Below are 18,261 nucleotides of genomic sequence, written 5' to 3'. Positions count from 1 at the left end.
TTATCACTGGTGTAGTACCCCTGGATGTGCAGAACTGAAAATGCTGTGTCCAAAAAACTGAGGGGGAGAACATTTGCAGAAAACCAATCAATGGTATTTTTAAGGACATTGTTTATCATTTCTTCTGTTTCTCTATGTATGCTTGGACTGATTAGAATGCTTGTGTCAACTGTAAAAAGAAATAATTCTGCTTGTTGTATATTATATGGAAGATCATTTACATAGATGAGAAACCATACTGGACCTTTGACTGAGCCTTGGGGGTCCCCATGCGTGGTTTCTCCCCCATCAGAATTATGTCCCCAGACTAAGAACAACTTTCTGCATTTTTTAGTTAGATATGACATTATCCATTGGTTGGCTATACCACCAATCCCATAAGACTTCAATTCATCTAGGAGAATACTGTATTCACACAGTCAAATGTCTAAGATCAGATGCAGAAAATACCAACTGGTACTATTTCATTACTTAATGCTTATAAAATCTGGTGAGTGAACATGAAAATGGCGTTCTGAATAGAGAAACCTTTTTGAAACGCAAACTTTGATTTGCTGAGGATGTTTTTGTTGCTATTCTACAATACATTACATTCCGAAAAATTTTGAGAAAGGACATCAGCAATGAACAGGTCACTAGGTATCAGAACAAGTAAAAATCCTGTATTCACTGTGTTCTACAAAAATGATGGCATCATATTAAGCAAAACTATTGAAGGCAGACACATGAACACCATGACAGAAATTCGTAACACTCATAAGAGAACCATATAGCACATAGTTAAATGAGAGAAAGAAAGAACAACCAACTCGCACCCAATATAGTATCGCTATTCATATGCATGGCCATACCGTGACTGATAATTAACAAGTTGACATTTTTAATGATCATTTACCCAAGACAGCACACAAAATGTGGTCCAATAGTGCACCTAGACAAGTACAGAGGTACACTGGACATAATACTATAAACAATTAGAAATAGAACCAAAGTCATTTTCTGAAACTAAGATCAGATATTGATTAAATCTGAACAGTTGTCAAAAACAAAAATGATGTGGTGCGGATGGAATTTTGAACAGAGTTCCTGAAGAGCTGTTTTAACTTAATAAATCATGCCACTGACAGACGAACTTTTAGGTGCTGCAATCTGTATTTCTTTGCTGTTATTGCAAAATAAACATTCTTGTGATTTTGGTACATCTTCTGTTTCTTTTTTCAGAGTCAGTATCTTTCATAGCTTTTTTTTTTCTTCTAGTGCACTTTAAACTCTCTTACAATAGCTTTAGTTCATCCTATTTTCCAGACCCATTGTTGAATGTTTGAGTTTTGGCGTGAATGAAGACATGTATCCAAAACTTTGTACAGCTTTCAAAATAGTAAAAGAAACAGATTTGCGTCAGTGAACCTCTAATGGGCTGTTACATGAAAGAGTTATTCTGAAGATTTGCGTTATCGAATTGGAAATAAATGCTCTTCACAATCAACAATGATCTTCAAAAATTGGCATTCTTTCTCTGACAGACTTGCATGTTTCTTCTGCTCCCTATTTGGTAAAATATTGTTAAGTGCCCTTGAGTTACTTTCCACTTGTCCTCAAACTAAGTGACGCCACACTACAGGCGCTCTGAATAGCTCTTGAAATTAGGACGAAATTTTAGTGTCTTCATATGACAGCATGCATGCATACATACACACATACTGGGGATCTTCAACCTCATTGATCACCCTGTTTGGCATCTGTGACCCTAAAAGCTTTTCTAGTTTCTCCTTGTCATCCTCCTCTCATCTAAATCATTTGCCCGTAAAGAGGCAAAAGGTATTTGTGAGTATTATTAACTTTCCAGCAATTTATTTTCATTGGAAAAATTATTGTTTACACATCAGCTGTTGATCTAACAGAACTGAAACTGGTACCATAACACTTTGTGCCGAATCGCTTTGGTGCTTGAATGTTGTGATGAAAGAAATAGAATTTGATAAATGCAAACCACTATTATCACTTCATCATCAGTAACAGCCCAAAATAAATTTACAAAAAATATTATAAAAGAAAACTGATGAAATATTCATTAAAACTGTTAATAAATCAATTAAATAAAAAATACATGCTAAGCTCTACTTTTTATGTGAGTAAAATTCAGAACTCACAAAAATTCCTCGAAAGAAAACTATGTATGTCAATTCTGTCAATGGTCACCGCGCTGACTGTTTTTAGGGTGCCCACCTTGTGACCTCTCAACGAGCAGGTGCAGTTTGAGGTTCAGTGGGTCACAAACAGCAGTAAGTATAGACTATGCAGCTTGTGGTGCTCATCTGCAGGTTTAATTATTCTTTTCTTTCCAGCAAAGATCCCAAACTTTAAATGAGTGTCATGAGAATAGATGGTATTGTTAAATGGCTTAGCACTGGCAGTATTCAAGATGACAGATCAGTTGTAAGGTGCAACATTTGCACATCTTAGTTGTTATTGATAAAAAGCACCAACAGAATCATGTTCAGCAGCATATGGAAAGCACAGAACATGTCAAGAATAAGGAACTACAACATGGTAACAGTTCTGTGAGAGCAGTTTACTGAAGAAACACTGGCATTTTCAAGATCAAAAAGTAGGTGATTTTTTTATGAAACAGTGGCAGCATTTCTAGCATGTTGTATCATATCTAGGCAAATATGTAGTCTGTTTCCAATGAGTGTATTTTAAAAGAGTTATATTTTCACCTCTATATGACAAAAAAGTATCACAAATCAGATAAACATTAGTTGATGACCCCAGTATATTTCATTCTAGATGAAATTACTGACAGACAGAAAAGATCAATGTGTATGGATATTTTAGTAAGTAGGACCTCTGCATGGAGATCAAGTTGCTTTTGTTAACTTTTTACCTTGAGAAAACTGACAATGCTACCATAAGGAAAAGTTTCAACAATGCAAGTTGGAGTTGTGACCTCAAAGAGAAAAATATAAAGAATAGCTAGCACTCACACAAAAAGCTAGTATTTCCAATTGCAAGTCCATGTTCTGCAACTTAAAATGAGTAAGCTGTTTTGTGCACACTACTCATCGAGTTTTTGAGAAATAAAATTACGAATACTCATATATGAATCAATTTCATATCTTGCCTTAAGGAATTGTGAAAAAAGCTCCTGCCAGTACGAAGATGTATATTCTAACTGCCTTTACCATATTTCCTCATTATTAGTAGATGGGGTACATTGTTAAAAGTTGCAGCATTTACATATAATAAATTTCAAGTATTATGCAGATCTTTACATATTTTATCCGATTGTATCAAAGGTTAAAAAATTATTGGGTAAAGAAGAACTGTGAGATGAACTTTATATCATACATGACCCCTTCTCCTGACAATAACCATGACACATTTGGAGGAACACACAGTGCACTATTCTGGCATACGGGAGGATGCGTTTGAAGGAGTCAAAGAACAGAAGTTGGACCAAAACTGATGTGGTGCTGAACAGGAATACTGATTATCATTTTAAAACAAAATATGCACATCTTGTGTCTGTTGATGTAGAATGCCCCTTTCTGTTTACAAATATGTAGGTCACTGAGTGCAAAAAGTGGGACATTTGTGATTTAATGATTTGCATATGCATATTTTAATAAATGTTCACATTTGAAATTGGTACTTTCTTTACCGTATTTTTCACCTTAAATATCACGCCTTTTTGCAAACAGCTTTTCACATTTTAGTAGTAAAGATCCTAGGTCTAATCATTAGTGACACATTTAATCTCATTACTGGCACATGGAATTTTGTAAAGACATACAGTATGAGTTACACAACTGTTAAACCTCTTTAAGGGAAAGTTAGGCTACCAAAACATATTGTTTTAGAGCTTACTTTCAGTTAATCAATAATTATTGATTATTCTAACACTCAGTACTTAACACTAAGGTTGTGCAGTGTCAACATCAAAGATTACACCACACAAAAGGCTGACACTGTGAAAATTGCAAATAATGAAAGCAGCAATTGAAAGTGGAAACAGACTGACATCACATTGTATGTAGGGTTACAACCTTCTAAAGCAAAATAGCATTCCATTATGACCTTCTAGATGTTACAATCATCAGGACACTTTCTGAGGTTTTATCATATTTATATTGTACACAGTAAAATAATGTAAAAACATTTCTTATTAGCATAGTTACTTTACCTAAACCACAGGAAAATCTTATACTAGTAAAAGACACTACAATTACACATTTTTTGATTTATAACTTCAAATTGTATTAATTTTTGTATTTATCAGTAATCCATGTTCCCTACTTTTGAAAGGTATTCTTACTCATTAATATGCAAGATCCAGAAATTAAACACTATACCTTTGAACGCTTAAAGGACACTCTATCCAGCTATGGCAAGAAAAAATGGATTGAAGAAGACACAGTTGCGATATTGCCCCCCAAAAATATCATAAAATTTGAAAGTATAAAATTTTGGCCAACTTTGCAGATGCACATCTTTTCATTTGCGCATCCAGAACTAATTAAATTTGATTGATATATACACATCATAAGTAGGAATAGCCATCTGAAGTTTTGGCATGATTGGCTCATATGAAAAGTAGCAGTGTTCAGTCAAACCATGGCTCTCAGAATAGTGCAACGAATTCTTTAGCCACTTTAGAGGCTTGTATCTATATTTAGGTATGGCTAAATCCCTAATCTTTGCCACGCTGTGATTCAGCATAAAAAGTTGTCTATGTATATTAAAAATGACAAATTGTTTGCTAAACATTTAAAAAAGCCTAGCAACGTTGACACATTTTCACCTTCATACAGGGTGTGGAGGTGAGTAGCCTCTCTTTAAAATCCCTGAAGAATTCAACCACTGAGGATACTGGTCTGAAATTTGGTATATAACATTCAAAGACCATGTAGAATTTTCACACCAAATTTCATTAGATTTGGAGATGGTCAAGTCGGAACACTTTTTAATATTGGTCCCTTTGCTGTGGAATGACCCATAAGTAATTATTGGTCTATTTCCTAACAGTGATTGCTTTATTCAATAAGGTAATATACTTACCAGCCAAATCACATAGAGGTAAAAAATGAAATTTCTGTAGCACAATATACGCAGTTTAGTATATGAAATTATTACTCAAAAGAGGGCGTAATTCATAGCTCCATTTTACACAAATCATACCTATGAAAATTTTATAACATAGAAACATACACTGAACAATATTTTCTACCAGGGAATGGAACTGAAACAATATGAACATAATAAATGTTATAATGTAGAAATACAAACAGAACATTAATTCTTACGACAAAATGGAATTGAAACAATAATAATGCAATAATCGTTATAATGAAGAAATATACACAGTATCCTATTTTCTACCAGAGAATGGAATTCAAACAATAGCGTATCAAACACAGCGTATCAAGTATGTTTTCATCAATTTGTTTATAAGTATGCATGCATAAAAAAAAGCATTGCATAAACACATGAACCCTTTGTTATCTTAACATGTTGTTTAGAATATGGGTATGTGCAGGAAGTAACTGACGTTTTAACTTGTTTCGTTCTCTGTATTAAGATGATATGACAAATGCAACTGTGTAAGCAGTTTGTGGGCGAATAAAGTAACTTATAAATGATATGCTGTAAACAGTAGGCAGATTACCCATGGACTAAAGGAACCAAAATACAGTTTCTACCATTTTTAATGGTAAACACTGGGTACTTAGTATATATTTGAAACAATTGTTGAGGCACTGAATGACTGTTAAAACTGCTTGGCTCGGTAACAAAAAGTTGGCTTCTCTCTTGTTCTGATGATCATAAGATTCTATAAGCAGACGTAGAAGATCCGGGGCCCGATGAAATACTTCCTTACCAATATGACAGTGAAGCTTAAGTAATGTGACGCATTGAGGAATATAAATGTCTATGGGTGATGAAACGTTTCGGGACGCAATACAGCGAAGAATACTACAGTGAAAGTCTTGCATGTACTGTATTTACGCAATGCCTTATATATGTATTTTCCGTTATGCTTATTAACATAATATTGTTGTTTCAAAACAAAACATGCTAATCTCACCTGTGCCATCTGAGGCTTCCGGTTAACATCTTTAATATCAATGCATCCTGGCTCCAGTGTATTGAGCAAATTACACAGAAGGACACCATCCCTAAGTGTGTATGCTAAATCGTGTACAGAAGCGTCTAACCAATTCGTTTTGTGATCAGGTCTTAAGACATCGCACCTCACCAACCACTTTGAACACTCTTTCCACGGCTCGTTAGATGTCTGTACTGCCATTTTCTACACTCAATTTATTGTATGGCACTACAATTGTTTTCACATTGCTTATTACCTCCTATAGCCCATATATTTTGCATATAAACACAACTAACAACACATTACATGACATTTCCACCCCAAGCAAAGATAACACAGTAGACAGTATACGCGCTGCTAAACATATACATAAACATTACCACTAGTAAAGGGGGCGACTTACTTTGCAAATAACATGTTTATATTTTATTCAGCTATATGGCTACTATCCTATTTTATTTCGAAGTTTAATCACACGTTCATTTTCTTCGATTTTAATATCGTACATATTGCCTTCAGTGGTGATCGATATAGTTAAGTGGTGATGTCACTCTCTGACGTTATCTCTCACTTGAGTGGAGAAGTGTCGAGTGTGGTTTGTGTTAATGTGATTCGAACCTGGAAATAAGTTAAATTATTTGGGATATCTGGTGTCTGGTATGTACGTTTCGCATATTTATATATATTGTGGGTGTATACATATTAAAATGGTAGAGAAATGAGTAATTCCAATATTATTAGTGTATAAATGCTCACTAACTGCCACACCCATGGGTAAAAGGGCGTATTGTACCTAACAGTGCCATGAAAAATTAGTTAATAATAAAGTTTTATGCAATAGTTCTTTATATCATACAGCATAAAAGCAGTTTTCAGGCGTAAATATGAGTGATTCGCTGCAGAATTTCAACTAGCTTTAACCAGTAAATGAGTTAATTTCCGCAAAATTGTTTGTTGTTAACTATGTACTTTTCAGTTTATTGGTACAGTATACAGAAGTCCGTAGTTCTCAGTAATGAAGAGTTTAGAATAATAGTAGTTATGCAGTTCGCACGGTCCATGTAAAATCTATAACAGCCCATCCTAATATGTATTTATTCTGTGGCAAGCGCATCCGCATGTATCGACTTGCATAAAAACAGCAATGCAGTAGTCTTACGGCTGCACCACACCCACCTCGCCAATCAATGCTCCGTGCTTGGTCACATGACAGGCATTGGGGTTCCTTTTAAAACAGAAGTTTGAAGTTTGGTAGCCACCAGAAAGGGTTGTTGGTAGCATTGTAGAGGTGAGCAAATTTTCTTGTGTTTTCGACATACTTAACAAGATTAACTCCTTACATTTCATATTGGGGTCCTAGCTAAGTGACATTTCCGCTATTTCTACGATTTGTGGGGTAATATACCAAAATTGTACTTGGCGGATAACATTTACTTCTAAACTAGTTTATCATCTTAACCTTGTTACATATATTGCCGCCTTTGCGTTAATACTAGTTCAATATTTATGTAGAAGATATTTAATTATTTTCTGTGTGTTTAGTGTGAACAAATAAATGAATAAGGCAAAGGAGAAAAGAAACAGTTTTACATTTTGCTATTCGTTCATCCACCTCTGCATAATGGTAAAGCCCACCTTTGTTGAGAACCTTCAAAATATCACTCGAAGTGTGATTCTGTATTTGATACCCATTTGCTCTCACTGTTTCCGTTTTCACATTTTAAGGAGATGGTCAGTCATGTGCAACTTTGTGTACGTGAAACAAATGATTGCATTGTAGTTTTCATTTAACATTTCATTTTGAACTGCCTCAATGATATGATGGGTGATCTTGATACGACGACCAAAACTGTGGCAGTCAAGTGAACCTTTGTGTTAATGACAAGTGTACTAATGCGATTTTTTTCTCGAACAAATATTAATTTACAATCAATTGTAAAAGGTTTTGTGTCACATGTGTAACAATGACAGGCAGTGCCGCATGTTAGATTTTGATACATATGAAGAGGCTATGGATGAGTAACTGTAGTATATAAAGGGAATGATGAATATTGAAACTAAACAATTGCTATTAACATTCCTTTGTATATAATGCTGTCAGAAGTGTAAGCAGCTTCAACATGAATTTTTTTCTTCGTGCACGTCTACTATGAGTCAGCTAATGTTATAGTCTTTTGCTTGAATACATAGTGGTCACATATTGGCCAAAATTGAAGGTCATTTCCCCCCCCCCCCCCCCCCCCATAAGCAATCAGTTTGTCTGTTCTGTTGGTTTTCATTGATTGTCAAGTGAAGGGGTGTGGTCAATAAAGGAGAAAGATTGATTGTCATTCTGATTTCTACTGAACCTTGACTAATACTGTTGTGTGCATGATCCATATTCATGTCTGATAGTAAATGGCATTAAGTGATGCAAAAAAGCAAATGTAACAGTGATAAGACTCCAAATGTCAATTCCATCTCTCTGTCTGGAGAAAATAATGTGGGTGGTTAGTATGATTTTATCCTAATATTATGTACCAACATACACAAAATATTTCCTGAAAAGGGTATGAACAGGTGAAATGTAGCCTTTTTGAGCCTGTTATAGGTCTTGTTGTGGGTAATGTACTAGAATACAGTATTATGTTGGTGACACTCATTTGGATACGTGTTATTAACTTAGTATTATCATTCAGATCAGAAGTGTGGAATGCTGTTAAGGTGATTTAGTACTTTTTGAAAACTAATAAAGAGACTCAATGTGTGATGAGGATTTGTTAACTGCTGTAGAAGAGACATGTGGAGGGGAAGGTGACACCCCCCCCTCCCCCCCTACCCTTTCTACTATGATCTGCTGTAACCAACAGATACACTACATTTGACTAGCCAACCAGTATGGCTTTACTGATTAGTGTACCACAAGGACTCAATGTTGTACAAGGATAGCAGTTTCAGGAGAGTGCCCGTACCAACAAGTACGAAGTGCTGTCTAAGACTGACAGTTAATTTGAGACAGTGTGACACACTTCTCCTGTTGGGATGCCTTCAAAACCCTTTTCCAGGTTATAGTAAATACAGAGGGAGCTATTAATGTTTTGTGGTTTGACTATGTTGAACACGTCTACATAGAAGTATTGTGTAATATTATTTAACCTGATTGGTTTGAATGGGGCTGTGACAATTACATTATTCAGTCATCCATATTTTAACTGCAAAAGTACTGAGACTCCAGTGGAAAGATGAGAATTTTGGGCAAGAATGTTTTTGTTATTAATGCCTTTAAATATTAAAACTTTAAGGTATCAATCTACAGTGTGAAAATACAGGGTTTCATCACAAGCTTACATCTACAGAACGCTTAGAGAGTGAGTGAGTGAGTGAGTGAGTGAGTGAGGGAGTGTGTGTGTGTGTGTGTGTGTGTGTGTGTGTGTGTGTGTGTGTGAGAGAGAGAGAGAGAGAGAGAGAGAGAGAGAGAGAGAGAGAGAGAGAGAGAGAGAGAGAGAAATTCATCTGCTTTGCCAATTTGCATCCAAACTGTCACTTTTTTTACAACGGCTAGACCATGGCCTTCAGATAAATTTGTCCAACCATAATTTAAAAACACAAGTTTGCCTCTATGACATATTTGATGTTTGTTATAGGTCAGCCTGTCACCACAATATTTTCAAAAGTTCTTGTTGTTGCCCAATTGTTGGCCATAGCAACTTGCAGCCACAATGCTTGTTTATTGCCCTTGGCATCTCTGGTCAAAGCAAAATTCCGTATCATAGATTTTAGTATACCCCATTCGTACAAATAATGTTAAATTGTGGCCCATGTCAGAACAAATAATTCCAAAAGTAAAAATTGCTGTGTTGCTAATGGTGTTATGATGAAGCATATGGTCTGCATCAGTTTTCTAGAACTGACCAAAGACTTCTGGTTCTGAGTCAAGTGAAAGGCTGGAGACAGAAACAGTTACAGAACAACCTAGGACTTCATAAATTTGTGACATAGGGCAATAAGTTTGACTTTGTCTAAATGTCTAAGGCTGACTACCACTGCAATTGAATGTGTGTGGAGTCTACCCAGTGGTGTTTTTCATCAAGTGACTGTGCATTCAGTAGGGATAAATTAAGATGTGAATAGTTCCAAATTATTTGTATTGATCTCTCTCTCCCCCCCCCCCCCCCCTCCAGTGCTTTCAACGGGTGAAAATGTTAAGACATAAGTGATTAACTATGGAAGCATTTACAGAAAGTTTGAACCAATTTTAGTAAGCAATCCAGCTTCTGTAACAACAAGAAAGTTAACTAAAATCAGAAATTAATAGTTGGGAGATATACAGGACTAACCTAAATATTTATCAAAGACACAGTGTATATGGAATGGGAGGTGATTTATTTGTAGCAGTAAACATTAATTTCGTACCAACATAGTTGAATCTCTGTGCAGAGCCACCTAGACAGGGTTAACTAGCACGCATAGGCTAAAGGTTGTGTAATTGACTCCTACTGTTCACCAGATTCATCTGCAGAAACAACTGCAAACTTTATAGAATACCTGAGTTTGCTATTATGTATTGGAGGAAGTAGTAAAAAATTCTGAGCAAACTATAACCTTTGACCATTGTTTGGAATCAACAAAGCAACTATTTCTCAGCTTTACATGACCATTGTGGAAATTATAACATTGTATAATAGTGCATATTTAAACTACCAAAGTATTGTTGGAATACAGGCTTTTGGTTGGGGATGTTCTTATTAGTAATACATTCAAACATATTAAAAAGTTGAAAATTCCAAAATGCAGTGAGAAAACAGTGTTTCAGAGGGAATGCATGATGTATAAAAAGACATGGATAATTGCTATTACACATTTGTTGGTGCCATCAGCTCACAACTGAGCCATCACCATGAAATCTAACTTGGAACTCAGCCAGTGCTACTGTTCAGTCTGTCACCACAACCTTCGTAAATAAAGTACTCCGTGATGTTATTTTTCAAAACAGAAAGGCAGTATTATGAACTTCAACAATACCTTGTTTGCCAGCAGTGCCATAGTTTATTTTAGCCACCCAGCTATGGATTTAGAAGGTAACAGTTTTATAATTAATGTGTGGGATACATTTTTTTGCAAAACTGTCCCAATACCTTCACTTAAAAGTTACTTAAAATAGCAAGTTAATCAATCTGCCTCTAATTTTAGATTTGTTGGTGATAAAAACAGGCATACTGTAATCAGTAATAAGAGTGTAGTTGTAACAGCGACAAGCTACAGAGGGCCACAAAAGCAGAATAATCAGTGTTTTCAGTAAAATAGATTAGGAAGTCATTCCCAGGCAACAGCTATAATAATTTAATTTAGGCAGCAATAGGATCAAATTAAACAGTAATTATGAGTATACCAAGCAGAAGAATTAAAGATGGTACTATCTCAAGAACTTTAAGAAGTTAATGTGGAAAGACCGTCATTAGCAGGAAAATTGGTGGACAGCACACAGTGATAACTTATTTCTTTTATGTATAGTAAACTTACGGAAAATATTTAATATGTCATAGCGAATATTGCTCACCAACAAATTCCCCTGCGGAGATGTTACAAATCTAGAGAAAATAACAATTTAGTGTATGTTACACCTACAATATGCAGCAATATAAGAGGTTAAAGTGATCCTGTTAACGATGTGTTGTGGAAATAGCTCGATAATGGCCATGAAGCCGAAATAACATCTTAATAAGTTGTCTTCACCATACATATAATGCCCTTGCAAGACATTTATAATGCTGCAGGCTCAGAAAAATTTAAAATAACTCCTTTCTTTATTTTCCCTAGTGTTTATTCCATATAGCGTGGGTCAGCTTTTCATTATTTGGCATATTTTATTATTTAATATCTGCTGAGATGCAGTTCCTAGTGACAGAATTGCAAAGGTAACCTAAAAGGGGGAAGCTGCAGTTGCCATCTGTCTGTGAATTGGTGAATTGTCTATTAACATATTTTAACTGTTGGTGTAATATATTATGTGAGGCAGAGGGACCAGCCTAAATGAACGTGAGAAAAACACCTAAACACCATACTCAAACTGGCTGATGTATCAGCCTGTTGTCATTTAATGTGCCACCCAGGTTTGATCCACATCCCTATCTCAAAAGCTAGCACATTGTGCATTAGGATATATTAACAGGTCACACACAGTGGTAATGCAGAGGCCAAAATGGGCAATAAGAAAATGAAAACCAAAATGTTGAATTTTCTCTTAGCCTTTTCACAATTGAAAACAGATGGGGTACCTCCACTTATTTGCCAAATTGCTGCAGTATGAACAGTGTAGATATAAGTAATTGTTAACTATGATTTGCTCCGGATCCTATAAACAGGAAGCTGTTACCACCAGTTGAAGGTCACTGGTAATGTACGGTGCATTGAAACTTGATTTACTGTCATTCTGCTGTGGTCAGTGCACTACCATTGGCATTATTTTTTCTTTAATGGTGGTTGTGGTAACTAATATGTAGCATAGCCTGAGGACTAGGTTAGATAGGATGGGAGAGTTTTGTTGTGTGTTGGTGAAGGTAATGAATGTTTCATGGCAATTGTTGATTGCACATCCCATGGGTACATGTATGTCCCCAAAGAAAACCCCCTTTTCCCCTTCTGTGGTCTGATATTTTTAATAAGTTTGAAAAATGTGTTTTGACAAATATTTATTCAGTGTAGTTCACAGTGACCAAGCTAGGTGGCATAGTATTTTAATATGCTTGACTTCCATCTTGCTGGATGATCAGGATTCAAATCCTTGCATTCTGTCCAGATTTACTTTTTCCATAATTCCCCTAAGTTACATATGACAAATGCCAGCAGGAGTCCTTTGAGATTAAAATGGTTAATTCCCTTCCATATCTTCCTCCATTTTATGCTTGTGCTCTGTTTCCAGTGACTTAATTGTGAATGGGATGTTAAATCTTTGTGCCATTGTGTTTTATTCTATAGACATTGCCAATATGCTGTGTAAACTAGTACTATCTGTTGCAGAATAACCCTTGGTAATTGTGCAGTTTTGCTGGATTGCCACCTAAAAGTGCTGTTATAGGACTTATCCTTAAAATGAACAGCCAGAAGCTTCTTTTTAAGTTCAAAATTGAAAGTTTCCCTATCTTTAATCATGTTTCTAGGATTCTACTGGGGATGACGATGGTCTCGTACAGTCTCTAATGATGTCTTCACACAGGTAGTTAGTACAGACATATGTGGATTGTAATAGTTCTTATTTCTTTGAAAAGTAAAACCTTAACAGTACAGTGTAAGTGAACATATGTTGCTTCACACACAGTTATGTAGAAAAAGTCACAAAGCTGTTGTTAGTCACAAACATTGTTCAAATGATCGAATATAAGTTTTGATGGTCTCTTGCTCATTATTATATATAAAAAAAGTTCTCTCAGCTTGGTTTACATGAACGGAAATGCTATTCAAAAAAGTCATGAGGCTGGTGTAAAGAATAGACTAGCTACACCAGTGGAAGGCTATGAGCAAAATGAATATAATGACAGAAACCTAAAAGCAGACCAACTGAACAGAATGAGAGAGAGCTCAGACTGGAGCAAGAGTGAAAAGTAAAAGCAAATTGACTGAAATTGTTTTGTTGAAGCTATAGCAGTAATGTGAGGATCAGTGAGCTATCCTGCAGACTTTAAACAATATTTTAGTTATGTCACATGTAGTATAATCAGTTTGTGTGGTTTGGACGTTGTACTTTCCACACACAGTAAACTGTCTCATCAGTCAGGAGTGAGTGAATAGAGAAACAAGATTTTTGTTCGTTTCAAACTTGAATTGTTTTTCAGCAGTGTGCTGCTTCAGTTAATGTACAGTGGATACAAAACTTAAAGTGCAAAGTGTGTACTTTGTGCCATAGATTGGTGTGTTTGGGAGTAAGTGTTTACAGCAGACAGAGGAAGATCAAAGAACAATATAAAAGAATTTGTTCCTTTTAGGTACAGTACTATAGTATAATCAGTTTAGCACATCATTTATGTTGCTGATCAAAGAATAATAAGGAAAATGGGGGTTGTGTTACTTGACAGTTAGCTTGGCTTTAAGAAAGATAAAGGACTCGGAGGGGCAGTTCAGACAATCTACTTGATGATGGAAGAAAGTATTCAACAATATAAAATGATTTATGGTGTTTGAAATGATCACAAAAATAGAAACGGACTATTGGGAAAAATGGGTAGTATACAAGATATAGAAGAAACAAGAGGGAACAATAAATATGAAGACCCAGAGACACATGTTCGCAGTAAGAAGAGTGTAAGACTACACTGAAGTTTCTCTGTTGCACTATTTAGCCTGTATATTGAAGAAACAATGTAGGTATAAAAAGTTTTTGAAAAGGACTAAAATACTCAGCAAGAAATGATATTAATATTATTCAGTGTCTGTATTCCTACCCTGTGCAGAAAGGAAAATGAGGTACAGATCCTGTTGAATGGAATGAGCAGTCTAGTGAGCACAGTGTGTTAAAAGTAAACAAATGAAAGAAGAAAAATTGAGTAGCAGTACAAACGAGATTAGTCACAAGCTTAATATTGGAAATAGGAACAACTTTATAGACAAAATGTACTTCTGCTACCTTAGAAACAAGAAATGTATGATAGGTGAAGCAGGGAGACCAGAAGCAAACTAGCATAATCAAAGAAATGTACAGGGTGTTTGTTTTAACTTGGAAAGATCAAATATCTCAAAAGTATGCATTGTACGGTAAAGGTTCTATACGAAAAGTTAATATATTCAAAGGGGACATGCATCTGTGCTAAAACTGCCTTCGCCCCAAATTTTCATTTTTGAAACCCCCCCCCCCCCCCCCCCCCCCATTTTTCTAGGAGATTGGGACTCTACATCAAAATATGCCTATGGTTTATCCGAACCATTTTTTCCCTTCGAGATAGGTGGCGCTGTGGTCAACTAATTTCGTTTTTTCCTTTGCAATTGATTTTGGCAAGTCCTCACACCATCACCATGTTGGATTTCGGTGAGTCCCCTCGAATCGCTCATCAGAACTGGAACAGGCCACTACTCGCCTAACGACGGAATACAATCCACAATCCTTGTAAGGAAAAATGTTCATTATAGTGACAGGCATACCTGTCACAGATAGGTACCGTGTGAACTCTCATGCCCTTGTAAGCAGTGTTGCCAATACGTGGTATGGCTCCCATTTTGCACGACATTTTTACAAATACTTTTCAGGAAGGGAAAAAGGGATTACTAAATGATATTAAATTTTCTGTTCTGGTGGACGAGAGTACGGACATATCACATAGTTAACATATGTGCGTTTTAGTGACGTGTGTCTCCAGTTGACAGATATGTGAAAACACAACTTCTGGAATTGATCCCTTTGTATGCCAAAGGCTGCTCGACAGAAAACCTATTCGTAGCTCTGGAGAGCATGTTGAAAGAGAAGGATATTCCAATTATAAATGTAATTGGCGTGGCTTGTGACAATACGTCTCTTACGGTGGGAAGTTATAATTGTGCCATAACAAGACTTAGGAATATTGGACGAAATCTGATTGTTCTCAACTGTATATGCCATTCATCTGCTTTAATTGCATGCAAGGCATGTAAAAAGCTTCCTAGATCCTGTGAAGAGTTAATAAGGTCTGTGGCAAGCCAAATACCTGGCAGTGCAAAGAGCTGTGCTATTTTACAAGAATTTCAAGAGTCGAACGTACAAAGGTGCTTAAATATCAGGTGCACCATAGCTTGTTTTACATGCATGTACTGTTTGTTTGCTGGAAAATTGGGATTTATTATTATTATTATTGCTTCCAGTTAACAACTATTGAAGATAAATTAAAGTCTGCCGAAATGATTCTTCGCGAATTAGAAAATTCGTATATTAAAGTTTACATGTTGTTTCTAAGGTATGATTTGGTTTACTTCAACAGTTTTGACACCCCTTTCCAATCAACGAAAATATTAATTCACATGCTTTCAGAAGATTCTTTGCGTCTGATTCAAAACATTGCTCAGAATTTCCTAACCCCGGCATCCTCACTGAAATGCACAAGATTAATACACTTCAACCATGCTATTATATCCCTTATTAGGAACAGTGTATCTTGGCCCAGGATGTGGACAGTTATTATGAATTCTCCCTAGAGAATGTGAAAAGGGAATCTAAGAAAGACTCAAATGCTTTGATTTCCATATTGCAGCAACCAAAGAAATTAAGAAACTGATATCTGTACATGATTAATTTTTTGGAAACTTAAGTCATAGAGCCAAATACTGCATTAGCAGCTTACGGAAGGTCCCAAATAAAGGATCTATCATGTGTTGCTTCAAAGTTTGGGGAATTTGATATAAATACGTGCGCAGTTGAAAGACTTTCAGCATCAGCTGTGTTTTCAAAATGTCAGTAAACTTGCTAAGATGGTTCTTTCACTTTCACACTCTAATGCTGAAGCTGAAAGAATATTTACTATTGTAAGGGACGCAAAAAGAAGAAAATGGAACAGAATTGGTGATGAGAATTTAAATTCCATATGTGTTCTGAGAACCTCATTTCTAGCAAACAGAAATGACTGCACAACTTACGAAGTGGAACAAAAAAATCTCAATCTTCACAATAAGAAAAACTTGTATTAAGTGAAAGTTTAAGTGTGCACTGGGGACTAAAAGAGGGAGGAGCATGCGTTTGGGGAGTAGATTAGATTAGATTATATTAGTACTTGTTCCATAGATCATGACTACGACACTTCGTAATGATGTGGAACATGTCAGGTTAATAAAAGGTGTCTATACAAGATATTACATTACACAAAATATTACAGGACACTTTTTTTGGAAAAGTACCCACTTACTATATCGAAAAATTCATCTAATGAGAAGGAGTTGCCATTAAGAAATTCTTTCAATTTCCTTTTAAATGCTATATGGCTATCTGTCAGACTTTTGATGCTATTAGGTAAGTGACCAAAGACTTTTGTGGCAGCATAATTTACCCCCTTCTGAGCCAAAGTTAGATTTAACCTTGAGTAGTGAAGATCCTTTCTACATAAGGAAAGCTGTATGTACTGAAATATGCAGCAAGCACTTTAATAACATAAACGCTGATTTTATATTATGTATTGCAAGGATGCAGGTAAATATTTTTGTGTGTCCATTCTTGCTTCAGCTCTGGGGGACGACCGTTGATGGTTGGATAGACGACCAGTTGTCGGCCACTGATACATTGAATGTATGGAATCGTGACAACCCCTTCAGCCCCAACTGAGACCTGAAGATGTTACATTGATGTGCCGTAACTGGTAGCTACACAATAAATGACAATATAAGGACTGCTGTAGGTGTTTCATTTTCTTACGATTGGAAATTATTGTAGCTATGCACCCTAAACTCTACTACTAGTTCGCAGTCCATGATTTCTTTTGTTATACCCATTCTCTCTCCCTCTCCCTCCCTCCCTCCTCCCCCTCCCAACTAGGCGTCACATGTTTTGCTTTACCGTGAGACACTTTATACAGAAAAGGGACATTTTGAATACCCGGTTGGGACTTGTGTCAGAGGTTGGCATCAATGCTATACATTTTGTTGATAGTTCATGATCTCTTAAAACTATACTGTCGTGTTGTAAAACAGTTTAGTACCGAAGGAAGAGAGACGCCACAAAAAATGTTAATGAAATCGTAGTAACAGCTGCGTTTGCTCGCAGTACACATGCTAGTATCTGAGAAATATTTCATCAATCAGGAATTGTTCACACAGGTGCTTGGGCGACCCTAAAATGTCACAAATACCATGCCTGCCGTATCTCCATGCATCAAGAACTTCGTGTAAATTATCTTTAGAATCGAATTGGCAACTAGGCAGTCGTGCAATTGCAAAGAAACACGCAGTTCTTTTGTCCAGTAATATTCTTCGACGGGTCAACGTTTACGAACCATGCATTATCGGAGTGTGGAAAACACGCCCTGGACACGTGAAATTGATAATCAGCGTACTTTGTCTGTTAAAGTTTGGTGCTATATCATAGGCGACTAACTAATCGGTCTCTTATTTTTGGAAGGCACATTGAAGGGAGAAAGAGGTCGTAACTTATTGGAAGACAAGCTACCGATTCTTTGTTGAGATGTGCCCCGTAAGGTGCGGCAGAATATGTGGTTGAAACATGATGGTTG

The 18,261-nt window shown here is 36.1% G+C and overlaps 2 protein-coding genes across 6 annotated transcripts in view; one reads left to right on the top strand and one right to left on the bottom strand.

Annotated features, from left to right (window-relative positions):
* LOC126470229 (protein vav) overlaps positions 1-6,429 on the bottom strand; it is a 170,817-nt gene extending 164,388 nt beyond the window's left edge. For both annotated transcript variants that reach the window (XM_050097920.1, XM_050097921.1), the window contains exon 1: positions 6,089-6,429. In XM_050097920.1, the coding sequence (XP_049953877.1) occupies positions 6,089-6,310 (222 nt within the window). In that variant the 5' untranslated portion in view covers positions 6,311-6,429. The remainder of the gene's footprint in view (positions 1-6,088) is intronic.
* Positions 6,430-6,668: 239 nt separating this feature from the next.
* LOC126470227 (spectrin alpha chain) overlaps positions 6,669-18,261 on the top strand; it is a 140,617-nt gene continuing 129,024 nt past the window's right edge. For all 4 annotated transcript variants that reach the window (XM_050097919.1, XM_050097918.1, XM_050097917.1 and 1 more), the window contains exon 1: positions 6,669-6,766. The gene's annotated coding sequence lies outside the window, so the exon portion shown is untranslated. The remainder of the gene's footprint in view (positions 6,767-18,261) is intronic.

Source organism: Schistocerca serialis, chromosome 3, assembly GCF_023864345.2.
Source record: "Schistocerca serialis cubense isolate TAMUIC-IGC-003099 chromosome 3, iqSchSeri2.2, whole genome shotgun sequence".
Classification (NCBI taxonomy): Eukaryota; Metazoa; Arthropoda; class Insecta; order Orthoptera; family Acrididae; genus Schistocerca; species Schistocerca serialis.
This window is presented reverse-complemented; position numbering and strand designations above follow the sequence as displayed.